The following is a 16172-nucleotide window of genomic DNA, read 5'->3' as shown; positions in this document are numbered from 1 at the left end:
AGACTTTTAGGCAAAGATGTGAGTGTTGTGAGCAGATCTGAGGCAGGCATAATGATTATCTCCTTTTATAAATGAAAAAGCAGAGACTCAGATGGCTTATGTAAATTTTTGGGTTTCATGGGGGTCATACAGCTAGTAGGTGGCCTGGCTGGGAGTTAAATCCATATCAAGGATGTCCACATTTTTTATTCTTAAACAGTAAGTGAATCCATGTTGATAAATTTCTTCTCCCTTCCTCTGTCTCTCATTTCTTTCTTTTTAAAAGGATTTTATTTATTTATTTGACAGCGAGAGTGAGTGAGCACACAAGCAGGGGGAACAGGAGCAGGAGAAGCAGACTTCCTGCTGAGCAGGGAGCCCAATGTGGGGCTCTATTCCAGGACCCTGGGATCATGACCTGAGCCAAAGGCAGACACTTAACCCACTGAGTCACCCACGCACCCCCTGTCTCTCATTTCTTAATTCTGGAAAGGAAGTATCCACTTCTGGAGTAAACAGAACAGACTGGAATGGATGTTACCAAGCTCCTACTAGGGACAACATATTGTTGTTTTATTTAATCATAGTGATCCCCTAAGAGCCTTATTATTCCTATTTTCAAGATGACAAAACAGAGGGTCAGAAAGTTAGGTAATATGCTCTATTGTTGGAAAGTAGAGGAGTTAGGATAGGAGCCCATTTTATCTGATTCCCACGTTTGGATGCCCCCCAATACACTGTGCTGTCACATTAGAGACTTTTCTACCCAAAAAGGATGGGAAGAGAGGGGTGGGAGAAAGACTGGAAACACAGAGACCACGTAGGGCCTGCTACACGAGTCCAAGGAGAGATGGAAATGGGGATGGATTCAGGCAAAGAGAACCAGAAGGACTTGAATATTAAATACATTTTGGGCACAAGGTAAAGGGATGCCTCTAGTGGCTGGCTTGAAGCCTGGGTAGACAGATGATATTACTCACCCCAAGAGCATGTTTGTGGGAGGGAGGGTGACGCTGCTGTGTGCCATCCACTCCAGGGTAGGCAAGTAGGGATATGAATCTGGAGATCAATAGAAAGGTCTGGATTGTTAGCTGTTGGTGGAAAAACTTTCCTTGTTCCTGAGGAGATATATAGTGGATGAGTGGTGAAGCAATTACTCAGCTGCTCTGAGCTATAGCTGTTGGCTTTGCCAGTTGGGTCTTTTTTGCCCTCAAGCTTACACTGCAGACATTCCTGTGCCCTCACCATATTTGTCCTCTGCTCTGAGGACAATACCTGCATGCTCCCCTGGGTGATAATGAAGGTGGTTAAGAATGATATTTTGTTAAAAGGAATTTTTTTCTACCTTATGGTATGAGAAGAAAAGGATAATTCACAAAGCCCGAGTTCATTTAAGGAATTATACCAAATCCCCAAAGCATGGCTTTACACATTATAAATCAAGTGCCTAGCTTTTTAAATTGGGAACATACAATCTCTTGGAAAAAAAGAAAGAAAAATGAAAAAAGGGAAAAGTATGATTTATCACTCCAATCTTGCAGTCTATGTAATATAGGCATTTCACTCCTGGGAATGAATAGTCCTGTTTTCCTCAGAGCAGACTGTAAACGTTTGATTCGTGACCAGACAACTTGACTTTTAATGACCTGCAACTGTCTAAAATATGCACAAAAATTTATGACCACCACCAGGCAGCTAGACGTCATTCCTCAGTACTGTAATAACATCCTATATTTCTCTGGAATTGTTTCTTTCATCGCTGACTTCAGAATAATCTTCTAGTATAAAATGGTGGGATTGACAGAAGTTGTTACAGTATAAATTCTAGATATCCAAATAACAGCCTTAAGAAGGACACAATATATTGCAATGTGAATAGATATCACCCTTGTCTTTATCAGCAGAAAGTATATTGTGGACAGTCAGCTGAAGGCAAGGCAGCCCCCCAGCAGTGACCCCTAGGCAGGCTCTAACCTGTAGGGCTTGTTATAACTCTGATAGAACAGGTCTTCACTTGGTAAATGCCATCATCTTCGCTTGCACTGATGCCAGATTGTTTGAGTCTGTTTACAGCTCCAGCTAGTGAGTTCAACACAGCGACTCTTACTCAATGATGGAGAAAACTAAGATTACAAGAGCCCACTTGTCTGAACAAATCTCAGGTGCCAGGACTCAGGCCCTGAACTCTGCTCTGGGAAGGCCCAAGGATCACTTGGAAGAAGATGGCAAATGAATACTGGAAACCAAGCTGACCTTGGGTGTGAGCCAGATTCTGGCAGGATATACACTTCGGCTATGGAGTCTTGCTGGATGAGGGGCAGATGAGCTGCTAGTCTTGACCTCATGGCACATGGAACCCCGGGAAAGGAGGGCTAATTGGAGACTTTTTGGTAGCTCTTTCTTTTTATGGGCCTTTGGGTAAAGAGAAAGAGGACAGGCAGATTTCACTGCAGTGGAAAACCACAGTCAGGCAAGTGGGAGGGGGATTGTACCTGGGAAATGGCACAGCCTGAGGGGGAGAAGTCTAAAGAGCTCCCAGGTGGAGAGACAACATCTTCCAGAAGCCATGGGAAGAGAGTGACTGGCAACTGGTAATTTGGCCTCCATGATATTCAGACAAGTGGAGTTGACCTTGGAATGGAGGCTCTATCCATCCCTAATGCTCTGGCATTTCAATACTTTTCAGGACTACTTTAGCTCTCTGTTCTCTTCAGAAGAGCAAAGAACCTATCTCCAAGGGAATATCTGACTAGAAAAGCAGCCCCTTCTATCCTGTTCTAGGATTAAAAAAACTCCAAATTCTTATGTTTTGGGGTCATGAATGGAGATGAGGAGTAAAGCATTTTCTTTGAGATAGGCCAGTGAACATCACATTATAAAAACGGTAATAACTACCAGTTATTGAGGGTTTATGATGATGAGGCGCTGTGCTATATACTTTATGAATATTATTCATTTCATCCTCAAAAATACCTCAGGCTAAAGAGGTCACTGTTATTCTTCTTTGAATAAGGAAATCAGAGTAATGAAATGTCTATAAATTGCTTAAGGTCACCCAACAGGTAGGATGTGAACAGAGCATGGACTCCAGCTTCACTACCCCTAAAAAAAAAGCAACCTAAACTGCCAACCAGGAGAGAGTTTCAGATTGCACGAGGGTCCAAAGCTCACCTTATCCTCCCCTGGGTTTCAGGTACCATGAAGTGGGATGGATCCTGAAATGAAAGCACAGCTCAGGGTGTGCAGCAGGGGGAATTGCCAGCCTCTCAAAGGATAAACAAATGGTTTTAGTTTGATCCTTCAATCCACATGAATTTGGGCATTAGTGACATTTATTGATTCCCTATTAGGACTCACAGGATGCCAAGTGCATTTGATGTTCAAGCTTCATGCAAACACCCATTGGCAGTTCTGTTGATGATGCGCTAAAATGGCTCTTCTTAAAGTGTGGTACCAGATAAGCAGTATCAGAGTCACCTGCTGACCAGAACATAAAGACTCCTAACTCGGGGAAACGAACTAGGGGTGGTGGAAGGGGAGGAGGGCGGGTGTTGGAGGGGAATGGGTGACGGGCACTGAGGTGGACACTTGACGGGATGAGCACTGGGTGTTTTTCTGTATGTTGGTAAATTAAACACCAATAAAAGTTAATTAAAAAAAAATAAAATAAAAAAAAATAAAAATCTTTCGATGGACACCGAGGCTCCTTCCACAGTTTGGCTATTGTGGCCATTGAAAGATGGATGGATAAAGAAAATGTGGTTTATGTATACAATGGAATATTACTCAGCAATTAGAAACGACAAATACCCACCATTTGCTTCAACGTGGATGGAACTGGAGGGTATTATGCTGAGTGAAATAAGTCAATCGGAGAAGGACAAACAGTGTATGTTCTCATTCATTTGGGGAATATGAATAATAGTGAAAGGGAATATAAAGGAAGGGAAAAGAAATGTTGGGAAATATTAGGAAGGGAGACAGAACATAAAGACTCCTAACTCGGGGAAACGAACTAGGGGTGGTGGAAGGGGAGGAGGGCGGGTGTTGGAGGGGAATGGGTGACGGGCACTGAGGTGGACACTTGACGGGATGAGCACTGGGTGTTTTTCTGTATGTTGGTAAATTAAACACCAATAAAAGTTAATTAATAAAAAAAATAAAAAAAAAAAAAAAAAAAAGAAATGCAAATTCTCAAGCCCCACCCCAGGCCTGCAGAATCAGAAACTGCAGAGATAGGGCCTGGTAATCTGTCTGCTAAGTAGCCTGACAGGTCACTGGATGCAAGCTCATGGGTGAGAATCACTGCTCTATAGCATTAGGATGTAGTACAAATTTAACTTTTTTTCACATGAAAAACACTGACTTTAAATTTTCTTTCCTTTTTCTTAAATTTTTCTTTTTTTTTTCTTTTTACCTCATTTCCAAATCTTCATTCTCCTGTGGTACAAATTTATACAAGGCAACATAGGTGTTCATCTGTAATGGTTCTTTGGAAAGAGATCCCTGAAAGAGAAAATAAAAGAAAAATGAGAGAAGGAAGGAGGAAACAGAAGATGAATAAGCGAGCGCAATGTAATTCTAGTGTACAGATCATGAGCTTTAAAATATCTATTATTTGAGGATTTGTTTCAACCATAGGTTTATTTTCTATTTTCTTAGTTAAGCTTGATTTCATTAGAAACCAAAACCAATTATGTGGAAATGTTTTTCAGAAATAACTACAAATTTCTTCAAACAAATTTTTTCTTTGCTATAGTTGTTCATGAAAGGTGACAGGCTTGGCCCCAAGAATGAGAATATTCGCTCTATAGGAATATGGACATATGAATAGTAGTGAAGGACTTCCACTTCTAAAAATTGACTTTTTATCAGTTAGCCTAAAATTTTGTATCTAGCCTATCAAAGGGACTCAGGTATTTTTAGCTGGCAATTAGTTCATGTATGTTGTGAAAAAAGCATAGTTTTGGACATCAGACTGATTTCGCTTCTACCAAAGAATCGCCATCTCCTGACCATGAAACTTTGCAATAATGGTAATAAAAGCTACCATTTTTGATGGCTTACTGTGTGTGCTGGGCATTATGATACATGTATTAGCATACTTGAAACTCAAAACAGCCCTCAACTGTTGTCCCCAATGTATAGATTATACAAGAGTCTTGTAAGTATTATATAAATATTACCTACTATTATTATCCAAATAAATGTCAGTGCTATATAAATAGCACATTTCACTTTATAATATATAATAAATAAAATATAATTGTATATTACTATTATACACAATATAACATGTAACATACACACATATCATTGTTTAACATGTTATATATATGCATATGAAATTACATATGTAATATATAATTGTATACTTAAATATATAATAACATGATAAACATATTGAGACATAAATAAAAGTTGTATACAACTTTGATTTATTCTGCTATCCAAAGGTCAAGTACCTTATGCTATGTATTTCTGTCCTAGTCTATCCTATTCTAACGATACACACACACACACACACACACACACAGTTGTATAATATATAAATGAGCATAAAATATAATACATATACACTCAATACTATAAAATATGGTCATAATAGACTAAGTAATTATATCATCTATACACTTTACAGTCTATATCAATTTGTATAGAACATATACTATGGAAACAAAAAGCCTACAACACAACACTTATCCTTTTTACCTTTGATGCACTGTGATAGTTCTGTTTGGTGACATCTATCAGTTTTATGCCAACTATGCTATGGAACATTATGCCACATTATTCTCTTCTGTTCTCTTCTACACTCTATTCTGTTCTGGGACCGACTAACTCGATTTCATAACCCACTCAGGTAGTGATCTGCAGTATGATCTAAGGACCCTGCCTGGTCTGTCTTCTGTGACATCCGTGAAAATTAATAAAGGGAAACCTCACTAAAACAGAGTCAGGACAATGGGCAGGGGAGCTTTTATGCCCTATCAATCCTGGTCAGTTTAGACCCTACAGAAAGAGAGGGACCTTGCTATGGATGCTACCTTAGCCACTACTTTTACTATCCCAGCAGGAGGAGGGAAAGCTAACAGCTCAGCCAGTAAGAGGCAGTCTCAGCTCTGTCAGTGAAAAGCCACTATACTTAGAGCTCTCAGTTTCCTCCATGGACTTTTTGTTTATAGCAGCCTCCCCAGCTTCCCCCTTCCTCTGCAAAGGAGCTTTTCCCTGCTCTGCCTGGGGAGAATTGCCTATGGTTTTGCTATTGCTTACTTGTCCTGCATTGACATTTTCTGCCATTTCTGAATAAACCCATATTTTTTCTGGTAAAATAGTTTTTTTTTTTTACGGTTGACATCGTGATAAATACCTGGTGGTTTATGTTCTTTGCTTGGTGGCTGAGATCGTCAGTGCCATTTTCTGGATAAGTAAACACTGAAGGAGACAAGAAAAGGCAGGTGCTTTATGAATCCAGTCACCATGTTTGGAATCACATCAGAAGATGCGGTGTTATGAATTCCCTGTTCTACAGCTTCTACCTTCCTCCTCTCACAGCCTTTCCCTCATACTTAGTGACACAGCTAAGGATGCTTCCCTACATGGCATCATGGACCACTTTCTCTGCATGCCCACACCCATGTCCATGTCTCCAGCAAGCATTCATCCTCCTGACTACTTGGCCATTGGGTGTTCACAACCTGGCCTTATTTGGCAGCACTCTTCATTCATCTTTGAAACAATGTCATTCATCTACTGAATGTATCAAATAATTTGTTAATGGAACAGTGGGTGTGGACTAATTGGTTTTGAATTACCTTTTCTAAATACCAGATTCTTTTATTCATTTTTAATATCTTGCTTCATTTCTTGTATCCATATTCTATTTTGCACATTAAAGCTTTAGTTTTTTTTTAAGATTTATTTATTTTAGGGGGAGAGGCAGAGAAAGAGGGAAAGAGAAAATCTCAAGCAGACTCCCTCTCGAGTGCAGAGCCCCATGTCAGGCTTGATCCCACCACCTTGAGATCATGACCTGAGTCCAAATTCAATCGGACTCTCAACCAACTGAGCCACCCAGGCGCCCCTAAAACCTTAGTTTTAAACTTCAAAATATTTCCTCGATCTCTTATTGTCAATGCACTGGGGCTATTATTAAGAATAGAAAACAAATAGCGGTTTCTCATTTAGTTTGTTTTGAAATATGTAATTCTCTTCTTTTTGCATTTAAGCAGCCACTCTCTGGTCTTTAATAAAGAACAAAGCTTCTCCAAATGGGCAGGAGTTTTTACTGTCCATGTGCACAGCTGTAGAAGGTCCCTGATGGGTATTGGAGGGGCCCTGCCCTCAGCTAGTTCGGTCAGCCACATTCACCCCAGTGATCAACGTGACCGCCTTATTCTCACCACATCTATCTGCCTCAAACGAAAATGTGGCAAGTGTTTCCAAGTTTGGTGCCTAAATTAACCTACCAGTTAGATGACTTGAATTTAAAAATAACACAGTGCTGTTCTTTTCTTTCTTTTGTTCTCCTTTCAGATTATTAGGAAATATCAGTAAAGGAGGAGAAACACACCACAGAAGACTATAACTTATTTCAGTTACTGCATTGACATCTCCACTGTCCTTAAAATGAACTCAAAAGCTGTGATGCAGAAAACATGCTTCAGAACAAGAGCCTCTATAAACGTACTGATACTCAGTAAACATCTATTCTCCACAGTTTATAGTTCCAGAGGCTGTGCATGAAATTCCATGATTCCTTGGAAGCCTAGGCATAAATATGTAGTCATTAGAGGAGCTCTGGTTTGTAGGTAAGTGGAAAATGATCCTATGGATCTTGTCTGCCTCAGTATCTAGCTACTCACCTTACTAATTTGAACTGAGTGGAGGCCGACAATACTCTGTGAGTCCCTAAAATCGTGGCGCAAATAAGTACAAAACTGGATACTTCTAAAAGAATATTGAATAATTGAAGGACAAATGCAGAGAATGTTCCTAGAAAATTCTTGGAGCTAAAAAGGGAGACTTCATAGGCTACATATCAGTTTGAACTGATTTTACAATTTTGTAATTTCATATTATTTTAGTTTTTTATTGAATATCCATGAGCCATCTGGTTTAAAATGTATACCATTTTTTTAATAATAAATTTTTTACTAGTGTTCAATTTGCCAACATACAGAATAACACCCAGTGCTCATCCCGTCAAGTGCCCCCCTCAGTGCCCATCACCCATTCACCCCCACCCCCCGCCCTCCTCCCCTTCCACCACCCCTAGTTCGTTTCCCAGAGTTAGGAGTCTTCCATGTTCTGTCTCCCTTTCTGATATTTCCTACCCATTTCTTCTCCCTTCCCTTCTATTTCCTTTCACTATTATTTATATTCCCCAAATGAATGAGACCATATAATGTTTGTCCTTCTCCGATTGACTCATTTCACTCAGCATAATCTTTTGTGAACTATGCCAAAAATTATTTGAAGTGACCCCAAATGTATTTTTAGCTAGATGAACGAAAGCAGACCACTGCAAAAAATTATTAAAAACCAATTCTTGTGGGCTATTTCTAAGACTTTGATTTGAGGGGAAAAGAATAAAGAAAGGTAACTATTTTACTACAGATATGTCATATATTTTTCTGTTTGGTGCTTTAAATCTGTTTTATTAAAAATAATTTGGTTGTTGATTTCACCCAGGACGACTCTTTAAAGAGTATGTCCATAAGGCAGATATGTTTTCCAATGTTACAGAAGGAAATAATATATATATTATTGAATGAATAAATAAATAAATCTTTAAAAAATATTTTATTTTTTTGAGAGAGAGATAGAGAGGGAGAGAGGGAAAGAGAGCAAGCACAAGCAAAGTGAAGGGCAAAGGAAGAAGGAAAGACAAGGAGACTCCTTGCTGAGCAGGAAGCCAGATGTGGGGCTTGACTTGAGGCTTGACCCCAGGATTATGACTTGAGCCAAAGTTAGACACTTAATCCACTGAGCTACCCATGTGCCCCCAGAATACTTTTATTTTATTATTTTTAAAAGATTTTGTTTATTTATTCATAAGAGACACACACACACACACAGAGGCAGAGACACACGCAGAAGGAGAAGCAGGCTCCATGCAGGGAGCCTGACGTGGGACTTGATCCTGGGTCTCCAGGATCACGCCCTGGGCTGAACAGGCAGAGCTAAACTGCTGAGCCATCCGGGCTGCCCATACTTTTTTTCTTCTAGAATACTTTTAAAGCAAAATATCCTAGTCACAATTTAGCTACATCGCACAAATTTTGATATTTAGTGCTTTCATTATGACTTAGTTAAGTATATTCCAATTTTCATTATAAATTCATTTTTGACACATGAGCTTTTTTTGAATATATATTTTTATTTCCCAAATTATGGGTTCTCCTATATCTTGTGATGATTAGTTTCTATTTTATTTGCATTATAGTCAGAAAGTTGTGTTCTATATAATATTAATTCTGAAAATTTATGAAGCTTGCTTTATGGTCTAGCAGGTAATCATTTTTATAATTGTTCTGTGTGTCCTTAAAAAGAATGTGAATTCTCCATTTGTTAGATGGAGAGTTTGTTGACTCCCTTTTTAAGTCAATTAGATTAGAATTGTCAAATGTGTCCTCAGATCCTTTAAATCTTGAATCTTTTTATGTATCTACTTTGCCAATGACTTGAGAGGCATGTTAAAACCTCTCACTATGAAGGGAAATGTCAATTTTCCTAATACTTCTGTCAATTGCTCCTTGAGTTCCTGTCATTTTGAGGTTATATAATAAGTAGACACAGGTCTAGAATTTATATCTTCTGGTGAAGTGGACATGATCATGAAATGCCTTTGTCTAGTAATGCTTTTTTGATCTTAATGTCCATTTTTTCATACATTAATACAGCTATACAATCCTTTTGCCTTTTAAAATATATGTATTTATTTTAAACTTTCTATATCCTGATGTTTTAGATTGTTAAAAGTAGTCATTTAAACAATCCAGTTTGTGGGGCACCTGGATGGCTCAGTGGTTGGGCATCTGCCTTCGGCTCAAGATATGATCTCCTAGGCCTGGGATCGAATCCCACATTGGGCTCCCCACAGGGAGCCTGCTTCTCCCTCTGCCTATGTCTCTGCCTCTTTCTGTGTTTCTCATGAATAAATAAATAAAATCTTAAACAATCCAGTGTGTAAAGCTCTCTTATCTAGTTGATTTTGATTACTGATAATTTAGGATGCTTCTCTAGCATTTTATTTTATATTTTATATTTGTCTCAAATTTTCTGTGTTGTTTCTTCTACCTCTGTGCCCCCTCCCCCTTCCACCTTTTAGGTTATAAGGTTAAATCTATTTTTAATCTTCTGGTGGCTATTCTAAAAATGTTATGAGGTATATTTAACTTAACAAAATCTAAAGTTAAATAATATCTTTAATTTCCTTCCAATTAATATGAGCATCTTTGATGCATGTTTCTTACTTAAACATCCAGTATTTCAGTTAAAATAACAGAAAAATAGCTGTTTCATTAACAGCTTTTTGCTAACTTCATTATCTTTTCATGTAGCCAACATGCACTTGGTTCTTTCTTTGTGCTTTATTCCTTGCTTCTCAGTCCTTCCCTTGAGGTCACATTTCCCTCTCTGAACTCATTTCGAAATTTCTTAAGTGGGTCTTTCTTCACTGCCCTGTAGACACAGTGTTTGTGTCAATATATATTCTTGAAAGACAGTTTTGCTTTTGCTCCATTTACAGATCTCAGAGTTACTTTTCTTTCAGATTACTGAAGGTATTGTTTTACTGTTACTTGGTACTATTGTCAGTTACAGGAAAGAGTAGTTTGCCTAATTTTCATTCCTCTGCAGGTAATCTGTCTTTCAATCTGCGTTTAATATTATCTTTTGTCTTTGAAATTCTGCAGTTTCACTAAGATGGGTCTAGGTATAAATTTCTGAACTTGAGGAATGGTGTCTTTAATCAATTTTGAAAAATATTAGCCACTATCTTCTTGAATATCATCTCTCTCCCATTCTTTCTTTGTGTCTATTAGATACATGCTGGACTTCCCTGCTTACCTTCTGTGTCTCTTTTATTGTCATGGACTCTATTGCTTTGTCTTTCTGGCTATACTGTAAGCCATTTCTTTGGCTGTATATTCCATGCCACTAATTCTTTCTTCTGCTATATCCAATATGCTATTAAAGCCAACAATCAAATTTCTTCTTTTTTTAAATTTCTAAAAGTTCCGTTTTGTTTTCTTAAAATTTTTCTGTTCAACTTTGATAGTGTCTTATTCTTTTGTTATATGTTCTAATCCATTTTTAATATCTTAAGTATATTTACCTATATAGTTATATATATCTTTATTTGATGATTCCAACATATACAATCTCTAAAGTCTGATCATAAAAAAGGTGGCTTTGGCTAACTCTTATGCATGGTGGCTCATTTTCTCATGTAGTTGATGTATTTCAATTTTTAGCTCATGTCCTTTGAGAGTTCATTTATGGAGATTTCTCAGGTCTGGGTTTCAAGTCCCTTCTTCCAGAGGCCATTTTTATTACTTCTGCCAAATGTCTGGTGCATTTATCCAACTAGGCCATTTTAAGGAAATTAAACTAAAATTTTATATTGTTTTGCTTTGTCCACAGAGGTAATATAAATTCAGGCCCTAACCCCAAGTAAGCAGAGTTTCTTCCCTCCTTTGCTTCCTTTTTTCCTTCTTTCTTGCTCCTACTCCACTTCTTTCTTTTCTTCCCCACCTAAGGCCAATATACCATTTCTCTTTACTAAGTTCCTCTGCAGGGCATTCTTTTTCCCTAGTGCCACTAAGGGTGGTTTTTGAGGTATCAGCATTTTTCCAAAGGGCCTCTTATTGAACCTATGACTCTGCCAGCTTGCCAGGTCTTGTTCCCTATTGACCATACATGGGACTGATTATTCCTCAACCCGAGGCCGCTGGGATGTTTAGAGTAAACAATGGCCTTTACCTGCTTATGTCTCTGCAGTCACGCTTTATTGTCATTTCTAGACTATAAGAAATTGCTTTATTTTGCTGCCAGCTCAGCCATGCATTAAGTGGAACTTTCTTTTTAATTCTTTTCCCCAGGAATTTTAGGCGTGTTAAGTGGAAAAAAATTTCTCTAAATATCAGTCCTCAACATAGCTGGAAAGAGAGTCCTTTATGCTTTTCAACAAACTTTTACCTGCTCCAGATATAGACATGCAGATTTCTGGGTATCTGCCAAAGAAGCCACTAAAATATTTGCTTCATTTTCTGAGTGACAAGTCAAAATTTGATATATAAAACTAGTGTGTGTTAAAGGCAAGGATAAATTTTCCATATCTGAGCTTGCTTTTTTCCTTTCTGGGCAAAATTTCTTTGCTTCAGTGAAAAGTAACGTATCATTGGACTTTGTAATATCCTCCAGTGGATTGATTAACCCAGTTCTTTTTGAAGAATATTTCTAAGGATTTGTCTGACTTATGTTCTCTTCTCTCTGCTTCTCTTCCAGGAAAGTTATAGTCACATAGTCTCATACTGAAATGCAATTATTGAAGGCAGCCAATAATGTCCATTATTTGGCATTTTGAGCTGAAATAGGCAGAACAGATTTTACTTTTCCCTTTCCTCATCACATCAACTGGAGTTTCTGGTGAAAGGTGAAGACCAACAACTCTCCCCTCTGTATTTCTGATGCATCCACAAATAGTGTTGAAAACAACAACCAGAATCAGTCAGACCTGGTCAACATCTTTCATGAGAGAGAAAGCAGACTGCATGCAGCTTATTAAGAAAGAGGTATGAACTGCATCCTCTTGCAAGGTGCCTTTGGAAATCTTCCTCAAGGATTTTGACATGACACTTGTCTGGCAAAAATAACACCTGTATGCACTGTGTAGTTTTTAGAACATAAATGAAACATGTCATGCAGAACAGCTTGTGACCGGAAGCCAAACACTGCTTCTGAAAAGCCAGCACCCTCCTTGCCATGACTGTGGGGAGACCAGTGGGAGTCCAGATACACAAGCGGGTGTTTTCTCTCTGTTGTTTCCCAAATTGCATGGACAGGGGATTAAATCCAATCATGGGAACATGTTTTGAAGCAAACTCCTGCATAATTAATCCCTCTAGCTTCCAAGGGTGCATTGTAAAGAAAGCTATTGCTGATCAAAGGAATAGTTAATAGATCCCCAAAGCCTTCTAGAGGTTTACTGCTTGCTAAGTTCTTTCAACAGATTTCTTTGAATTAGTCTCTAAAAATGCTTCTCAACATAGAAGAAATGGCAAATATTCAACTTGTGTCTTTGAGAGTATTACTCCATGCCTCAGTTTCCTTATCCATACAGTATGTGTTTGTGTGTGTGCGTGCGTGTATGTGTATGTGTTGTGTGTACTGGAGGGGAGGGGAGGGGGTTGAACTAAATGACCTCTTATCCGCTTCTTGAACTTTAATAAGATTCATATGCAAATTCTGATTCTGCAGTTCTGGAAAGGCTTGAAGTTCTGAATTTCTAACAGCCTCTGAAGTGATGCCCTGGCTGCTGGTCCATGAGCCACACTTGAGAGTGGTGAGGCTCTAGGCTATGCCCCTGACACCCGATGACCTTATGATGAGTTTGTTACAAACAAACATGCTTCACTTTGATGATTGTTAAATAAAGTTCCTCACGTTATAAAAACTTATTGAAGACCACTTTTTATTTTTTTAAGGTTTTTAAAATTTATTTGAGAGAAAGAGTGCAGGCACTGAAGAGGGGCAGAGGGAGAGGGAGAAGCAGACTCCCCACTGAGCAGGGAAGCCTCATGTGGAACTTGATCCCAGGACCCAGGGATCATGACCTGAGCCAAAGGCAGATGCTTAACTGACTGAGCCACCCATGTGCTCCAAATATCACTTTTGGAGTAAAGAAATCTTAAGGGCAGGACTCTTGGGTGGCTCAGGAGTTGGGTGTCTGCCTTTGGCTTGGGGCGTGATCCCAGGTCTGGGGATTGAGTCCTGTGTCAGGCTCCCCACGAAGAGCCTGCTCCTCCCTCTGCCTGTGTCTCTGTTTCTCTCTGTGTGTCTGTCATGAATAAATAAATAAAATCTTAAAAAAAATGAAATCTCCAAGGCAAACGGAGACCTTAAGTACTGAGGAACAGGTGAGCAAAAGCACCAATAACACTGAGATGCCTGAGGCAGGGAGGTAAGTGGTGGGCACATGCTAGGAATGATTTTGAAGAGCAGAAGTAAGATTTACTGACAGATGGGCTATGACATATGAGAAAAAGGGGAGGCACAAGTCTGATGCCAAAAGTTTTGACCTGAAGTAAGATCAACCAGCAAAATGGAACTCCTCTTTACTGAGCAGAGACAACTGGAAAGAGCCAGTTGGGGTGGGTGAGTGAACCAAGAGTCCAGTTTGGGTGTGTTAACTTTATGATGTCTATTCCACATTCAGATGGCCATGTCCAGCGGGCAACAGGCATCTGGAGGCAAAGGAGCTGGAGGCTTTGGAGTCATCGATGGATGGGTGGTGTTTACATTCGTTATTTCATTTAATGATCACAACACTTTACGGATTTGGTATTAGTTCTGTCTTTATTTCAGAGGTGAGGGGATTGAAGCAGAGAAGCTAGGTCACTGCTTGGAGCCATGTGACCACTGAGTGAAATCCAGCAGTCAACCTCCAGAGCAAGGAAGGGTTGAGGACCAAATATGTCTGGTGCAGTTAGTGATGAGCAATCAGCAATTTGGTGATACGTGTCAGGGAAGGCTGCAGGCAGAAGTCAGACTCAGGGGACAGAACAGATGACCAGACTTGAACTGTTAAAATGGAGGTCTGGTTTAATGCCAGTGTCTGGTGAGTTTGTGCTCAGATGCTGAAGAATTCTGGCCGAAGTCAGATGCCATTTGTGTGACACTAGACAGACTCGGGCTGGGTGGTCCTGTGGCATTACCGCCCTACTGTGAGGTTGCCCTGGCAGCTGGCACTCTAAATCGTCTCTCTAATGGCACTGCCAAGTGCTCAATGAATGTTTGTATTGATCTGAAAGTGCAGCTTTCCCCATATGATGTCAAAGAATCCTTACCCTAGCAGATGTGAGTGGGCTTGGCAAGGGGGGCCCTGGTGAACATTGATGCTTATTTAGGAAGGAGAATCACCGAGGATTCTCATGAGGGAATCACTGTCCTAACTAGAGAAGAGACATAAATGAACTCCTAGAGCTAAGGAAATGGAAGAGATACCCATAAGATAGTTGCTGATAAAGTACCTCAGCTGCTGCTTGCAGTCTGGGAAGGGCAGAGGCGACTAGTCAGGTGGAACATCTACTCAAGGTGGCACATGCTTCCCATGCAGGGATTAGAGCTGGCAGGGGTAACTTCCACCAGAAGAAGGCATTCGGCCCAGCTTAACGACAGGAATCAGAACCTGCAACTTTGCTACGTTATGAGCGACCCTGAGGACAGCTTGTGACTCATGTACTTTTGTTGGTCATAGTAAATACTTCATAAATACCTTTTGCATAAATGAATGAAGATTAAGTAGTTCCTGACATCAGAGAGGCTCGGCAAGATTCATCCTTAAGGGGCTGATTGTTTCTTTAAACTGTGGTTTAAGAGGTTGTTTAAGAGGTTGTTCTTTTTTAATGTTAGCAAGCAATAGTATGTAGTTAGCATTCAACAAAAATCTTAGAAATTATTGTCAACAAAGGCCTAAGCTATGAGAAAATTAAATAGTATTAATAGAGAATGTTTGGTTAGGTCATACAGATGACTTTTTGTGTATTAGTTATTTCTTTTGGGGAGGAGACAAGTGTGAGGACCATACTTACCTAGAGCCACCACCCAAGTGGTTTGGGGGTACTTCAGCTATAGCAGGGAGTAGCTTCTTTCCAGAATGGTTTGCTAATCTAATGTAGGTCAGTGAGGGAAATGATGTATTAACAAAATGTTCCAGAAGTGACTCCCAGGCCTCAATGTATCTAAGTCTGTAAGGGATGAGAACTCAGGATCCAGAAGTCAGGAAATGTAGTCAAATCATGGAGATCCACCAGTAATTATGCCCAGTTTCCCTCCAGAATATTGAACACTTGCTTAGACTGAATTCCAGAGCTAGCAGAGCAATAAGGGAACTGGAAATCAGCTTTCCCTGGCTGTACACCTGGATAAGCAGTGCCATTCACATCTGTGCTGAGGTGATGCCTGCC

General features: G+C 39.5%; 1 protein-coding gene across 4 annotated transcripts in view; it reads right to left on the bottom strand.

The window, feature by feature from the left end:
- The window catches only part of STAC (SH3 and cysteine rich domain), a 155065-nt gene that overhangs the window by 29352 nt on the left and 109541 nt on the right, over window positions 1–16172 (bottom strand). For all 4 annotated transcript variants that reach the window (XM_041734387.1, XM_041734388.1, XM_041734389.1 and 1 more), the window contains 2 exons: window positions 6350–6414; window positions 4397–4485 (listed from right to left, as the gene is read on the bottom strand). In XM_041734387.1, the coding sequence (XP_041590321.1) occupies window positions 4397–4485; window positions 6350–6414 (154 nt within the window). The remainder of the gene's footprint in view (window positions 1–4396; window positions 4486–6349; window positions 6415–16172) is intronic.

The sequence above is a fragment of the Vulpes lagopus genome, chromosome 19 (assembly GCF_018345385.1).
Source record: "Vulpes lagopus strain Blue_001 chromosome 19, ASM1834538v1, whole genome shotgun sequence".
In the NCBI taxonomy this organism is placed as follows: Eukaryota; Metazoa; Chordata; class Mammalia; order Carnivora; family Canidae; genus Vulpes; species Vulpes lagopus.
This window is presented reverse-complemented; position numbering and strand designations above follow the sequence as displayed.